General features: G+C 46.1%; 1 protein-coding gene across 2 annotated transcripts in view; it reads left to right on the top strand.

Annotated features, from left to right (window-relative positions):
• The first annotated feature begins 1,367 nt into the window (after window positions 1–1,367).
• ITIH2 (inter-alpha-trypsin inhibitor heavy chain 2) overlaps window positions 1,368–6,000 on the top strand; it is a 42,815-nt gene continuing 38,182 nt past the window's right edge. Inside the window, exons 1-2 of one of the 2 annotated variants that reach the window (XM_083572618.1) lie at window positions 1,368–1,764; window positions 3,424–3,489. In XM_083572618.1, the coding sequence (XP_083428744.1) occupies window positions 1,681–1,764; window positions 3,424–3,489 (150 nt within the window). In that variant the 5' untranslated portion in view covers window positions 1,368–1,680. The remainder of the gene's footprint in view (window positions 1,765–3,423; window positions 3,490–6,000) is intronic. The other variant, XM_083572617.1, reaches the window with a different exon arrangement.

Genomic DNA, 6,000 nt, shown 5'->3' with positions numbered 1-6,000 from the left:
AGGCTGATCGCTGAAGAATGGATGCTTTTGAATTATGATGCTGGAGGGGACTCTTGAGAGTCCCATGGACTGCAAGAAGATCAAACCTCTCCATTCTGAAGGAAATCAACCCTGAGTGCTCACTGGAAGGACAGATTCTGAAGCTGAGGCTCCAATACTTTGGCCACCTCATGAGAAGAGAAGACTCCCTGGAAAAGACCCTGATGTTGGGAAAGATGGAGGGCACAGGGAGAAGGGGACGACAGAGGACGAGATGGTTGGACAGTGTTCTCGAAGCTACCAGCATGAGTTTGACCAAACTGCGGGAGGCAGTGGAAGACAGGAGTGCCTGGCGTGCTCTGGTCCATGGGGTCACGAAGAGTCGGACACGACTAAACGACTAAACAACAACAACACATGTGGGAGATGGAGCAAGCTTGTTTTCTCCTACTCTGGAGGGTAGGATGTGAACCAATGGCTTCAAGTTACAAGAAAGGAGATTCCGACCAATGAACAGGAAGAATGTTCTGAGGGTAAGAGCTGTTTGACAGTGGGATGGACTCCCTCAGGAGGTGAACTCTCCTTCCTTGAAGGTTTTTAAGCAGAGGTTGGGTGGTCATCTGTCCTGGATGCTGTAGCTGAGATTCCCTTCCAACTCTACGATTCCCCGCCTTTGGCCCCACCAGCCCCTGGTGCACCTGTAATTTCTGGTTCCTTCAAATAGCTGGAAGAGGGCTTTTGACACTTAGGGGCTGTCTGAATTGGACTTCCCACTCCCCCACTGAGCATGCTCAGTGGCCACTGAATGTTGACCATCTACTGCAGGGGAGGAAAAATGAATGGCGTGGCCGGGTTCCTGCACAGGGGAGCACCCTTGTGCTGCAACATTCTGTTGCAGGTCCAACTGATGTCTATTAACTAGACCAGGGGTCAGCAAATGTTTTCAGCAGGGGCCGGTCCACTGTCCCTCAGACCTTGTGGGGGGCCGGACTATATTTTTTGGGGGGGAATGAATGAATTCCTATGCCCCACAAATAACCCAGAGATGCATTTTAAATAAAGGCACACATTCTACTCATGTCAAAACACCAGGCAGGCCCCATAAATAACCCAGAGATGCATTTCAAATAAAAGGACACATTCTTCTCATGTGAAAACAAGCTGATTCCTGGACCGTCCGTGAGCCAGATTTAGAAGGTGATTGGGCCGGATCCGCCATCCGCGCCTTAGTTTGCCTACCCAGAAGCAAAGATCCTTCCATGAATGTTACCAGCTAGGCCACCCCTGTTCTTTGGTGTTCTCCTTTGCAGCATGTTTCCCCCCCCCCCTCTTGTTCTTCCCTCTCCACGCCATCCTGGGCCATGGCCAGGCTGCTCTCCCATAATAGCACGTGACTCAGTCCAGAGGCAGAGGGCAAAAGCTACAAAGAGAAGCGGAGCGGAGCCTATCCGAAGCGGAGCCATTATCAGAGGATGCGGGCATGGAGAAGCCGCTGTTTGCACAACCCCTCACCTGTGCCCCCACTTGCGTTACCGGGCAAATATTTGCCCGAGTCCGACCAAAGTTAGCATTTCTAAAGAGCCTTCAAAATACTAGAGAGCCTTCGGCGGCTGTTTTTAACTCCTCCTTGAACTTGGTTCGGCAGAGCAGAGACACCCTCCACCCAGCCTTTAGGCTTGCTGTTCTCAGGAAAGCAACAAAATGAAGCCTCTCGCTTATTTCTTCGTTTTGCTGTTTGCTTTGGAAATAAGGGGCTTTGATTTAATCATTGAAGAAAACCCAGAGGTAAGCGTCCATTTCCATCCTGGGCCGCAACATTCTAAATCTACAGAGGAAAACAAGGAACAGGTTGCCTTCATTTCTCCCTCTGCTCTTTCTTTCTTATGAACTTTACGGCACAAGCCTACTACAGGTCTACGCAGAAGTAAGCCTTGCTGAGTTCATTGGGGCTCATTCCCCAGCTAATAGGAACAGGACTCTGCTGACTTAATCAGCACAGTTGCTTTAAGTAAGATGGAACCAATTTAACCAGCTGGCAGTGTGATTCTATACATATACCTGAGTTTGCTTTTTACCTCCTCCTCTCTCCTTCCCTTTTCCTCTTGTCTCTTTGGTCAAGTCTCTTTTCCAGCAGAAGAGTGGGATGAAAAAGGCTTCTGCTAGTAATATTGACACTGAGCGGGTTGTTATTATTATCTGACCCATTCTCAAAAGACCTCAAAACGGAATACAGGGTCCTCCTCTCAACAGCCCTGTGAGTTAGTCAAGGCCGAAAACGAATGATTAGCCTGAGATCACCCTACAACAGTTCTCAGAGTGCATTAAAAATCCATCCATCTTCCCAGGGAGCTTGGGAATTATAGGTCTGTGAAGGAAATTGTTGTTATTGTTTAGTCGTGTCCGACTCTTTGTGACCCCATGGACCAGAGCACGCCAGGCCCTCCTGTCTTCCACTGCCTCCCGCAGTTTGGTCAAACTCATGCTGGTAGCTTCGAGAACACTGTCCAACCATCTCGTCCTCTGTCGTCCCCTTCTCCTTGTGCCCTCCATCTTTCCCAACATCAGGGTCTTTTCCAGGGAGTCTTCTCTTCTCATGAGGTGGCCAAAGTATTGGAGCCTCAGCTTCACGATCTGTCCTTCCAGTGAGTACTCAGGGCTGATTTCCTTCAGAATGGATCAGTTTGATCTTCTTGCAGTCCATGGGACTCTCAAGAGTCTCCTCCAGCACCAGAATTCAAAAGCATCAATTCTTCGGCGATCAGCCTTCTTTATGGTCCAGCTCTCACTTCCATACATCACTACTGGGAAAACCATAGCTTTAACTATACGGGCCTTTGTTGGCAAGGTGATGTCTCTGCATAGGAGTCTCCCATTAGTTCTCAGCACCCTGAATGAACTACAACTCCCAGGATTCCTTGCAGGAAGCCATGGCTGCTAAAGTGGTTTAACAAGGCTTTAAATGGAGCCTCAATCGGATGGGGATTTGTGCTTCTGCATCTGTCTTTTCTTGGCGAGGGTATATTCTCTCCTTAATAGCCAACTTGTAAAGTTTTGGCACCATCACAAAATTCGGATACGTGCAAATTTTGGAGTTTTAGATGTGTTTCAGTTTGCGTATCATTTTGGAAAGCGCAGATTTGATAGATTTAACTGTGCGCCGAACCAAATGTCTCCTCCATCCCGAATCCCAGAACAACACTCTGATTCTTGACAGTGCAGCTAGGCATAACGTTTCGCAGATCAGTACGCAACAGGAGTAACAAACGCACATCAATTGTACATCCTGCACAAAGCGAATTGCTGTTGTCTAGTCATCTTGGGTTGCTTGCTGCCTCAGTTGCTTGACCATCTTCATTCGCTTTCGGGTGGAAAGTTCACCATTGGTGTGTCTTGAACTGAACACACACCTTGCTCCCCTGATCTTGGCATTGGGTTTTTTTCTAGGATCTGGTTGATGCGAAGATTGATGGGTTCTCTGCGAGATCCGCTCTGCACCATGGCAGATACCAGGTACAAGTTGCTCACTTATTTTACAAAGCACAGAAGGGAAAGAAGTGTAATGAGGAGGAAAAGAAAAACAGAATAGATTCCTTGCCAAGCAAAGAATTTATCTTAGAAGACATCTGAAGGCAGTTTAGGGAAGTTTTTAATGTTTGATGTTTTATTGTGCTTTTAATTTTCTGTTGGGAGCCGATTCCCCAGAGAGGCTGGGGAAACTCAGCCAGCTGGGCGGGGTATAAATAATAGATTATTATAATATAATTATTACTTAAATCCTGTGAGGTGATCTGCTCTTGGAATGTTGCACTCCCTCCAGTGGTTTGTTTTTTTAACAAATATTTTTTTACTTGGTTTTTAAACAAATCCAAATGCAAGAACCATTAAACACTTATCCAGCAGTACATCTAATGATGTTTGTTTTATCCATTGTCTCTAGACATACACATTCAACATTCAAACATATTACTCAACGTAACCCCTCCACTGAGAATATTGAACGTTTTGGTATAAGAAAGTCTTGAGATTTCGGTCATTAACATAGTTAAAGAAAGGGGTCCGTGTTTCTTGAAAGGTGTCTCTATTCATTAGGCCTTTAATTGCCTTCCTGTGTCTGGTGAGACACTCAGATACAGACATTGCTATATCCCAGATATTATTTTCCCATATATTCAGGGGGATTTCAATCTGGTTCTTCCGTTGCTGAGCTAATTGTGCTGCGGTCAGTTAAAGGTAAAGGGACCCCTGACCATTAGGTCCAGTTGTGAATGACTCTGGGGTTGCGGCGCTCATCTCGCTTTATTGGCCGAGGGAGCCGGCGTACAGCTTCCGGGTCATGTGGCCAGCATGACTAAGCTGCTTCTGGCGAACCAGAGCAGCGCACGGAAACACCGTTTACCCTCCCGCTGGAGTGGTACTTATCAATCTACTTGCACTTTGACGTGCTTTCGAATTGCTAGGTTGGCAGGAGCAGGGACTGAGCAACGGGAGCTCACCCCCTCGCGGGGATTCGAACCACCGACCTTCTGATCGGCAAGTCCTAGGCTCTGTGGTTTAACCCACAGCACCACCCGCATCCCCTCTGCGGTCAGTTAGAAGCCAGCTAGTTTGCTGTGGCGCAGGCTGGAGCCTAAGTCTATGTCCAAAGACAGTTGGGCTAAGGCAGGATTTGGAGAAATGGTTGGCCTGTAATTGCAGGTAGAGTGGAGAATACTCTATCCCAAAAGTTTTCAGCGTAAGGGCTTTCCCACCAAACACGCATAAATGAATCAAGTTTGCCACCTCCAGCGCTGCAGGTTATCTGTTTCTCAATGCCAGATGCAAGTTGGACGGGTATTATTATTATTATTATTATTATTATTATTATTATTATTATTTTATACCCCACCCATCTGGCCGGGCTTCCCCAGCCACTCTGGAGAATCAACTCCCAACAGAAAATTAAAAGCACAATGAAACGTTTTTCTGACCTACTTTTGGGGCTTCCTAGAGGCATCTAACTGGCTAGTGTGAGAACAGGATGATGGACCTTGCGTGTCTTCTGATGTTCTTTAGGTTCTTACATTCACACAAGCTTTGTGTGTTGGAGGGCTCTGAGTCAATTCCAGTTATAAAAGGATCAGCTAGATGATAGACCATCCTCTGCCTGAGACTCTGAACTTCTGCCGATCAGTGTAGACCAGTGTAAAGGTAAAGGTAAAGGGACCCCTGACCATTAGGTCCAGTCGTGGCCGACTCTGGGGTTGCGGCGCTCATCTTGCTTTATTGGCCAAGGGAGCCGGCGTACAACTTCCGGGTCATGTGGCCAGCATGACTAAACCGCTTCTGGCAAACCAGAGCAGCGCACGGAAATGCCATTTACCTTCCTGCCAGAGCGGTATCTATTTATCTACTTGCACTTTGACATGCTTTCGAGACAGTGTAAACCAGTGTATTACTGGTCTAGGTGGGCCCCTGGTATAAGGCAGCTGTGTATGTTACTAGTCATTCAGCCACTTTTAACCCAAGGTATTTATACGGGGCCGGATTTAGGTTTGATGAGGCCCTAAGCTGATGAAGGTAATGGGGCTGTCCTTTGTCAACAACGAATTGTCGCTGTTTTTTGTGTTGAATATATGCTATATGGTAATTTATGGACGTAATAGGTATCTAAAGCCATTTGCACATAACAAAATATGTATTTTATCAAAGTAATTGTTGAACTGAAATACAATTAAGAAGAAGTATATTAACAGTGAAATACAATTGAGAAGAAGTACCGGTATATTAATAGTGAAATAATTATTAAGCTCTAACTTAAAATGATTTTTTATCCATAACAAACTTAATAATGCAAACACATTGGCATTCGGCAATAACAAAAGTTTCTTTAGAAACACAATTTACAAAGACTCATAACCTAGTCTCTAGAAACTTGCTATAATGTGAACTAATAATAGCAAACCAGTGATTTTTTAAGGAGCAAGCTAGCAGGCGGGGCCCATTACTTACATCAGGCTTCCTCAAACTCGGCCCTCCAGATGT

The sequence above is a fragment of the Podarcis filfolensis genome (genome assembly GCF_964270895.1).
Source record: "Podarcis filfolensis genome assembly, chromosome: 10".
Classification (NCBI taxonomy): Eukaryota; Metazoa; Chordata; class Lepidosauria; order Squamata; family Lacertidae; genus Podarcis; species Podarcis filfolensis.
Note: the sequence above shows the minus strand (reverse complement) of the source record. Positions and strands in the feature narration are given on the sequence as shown.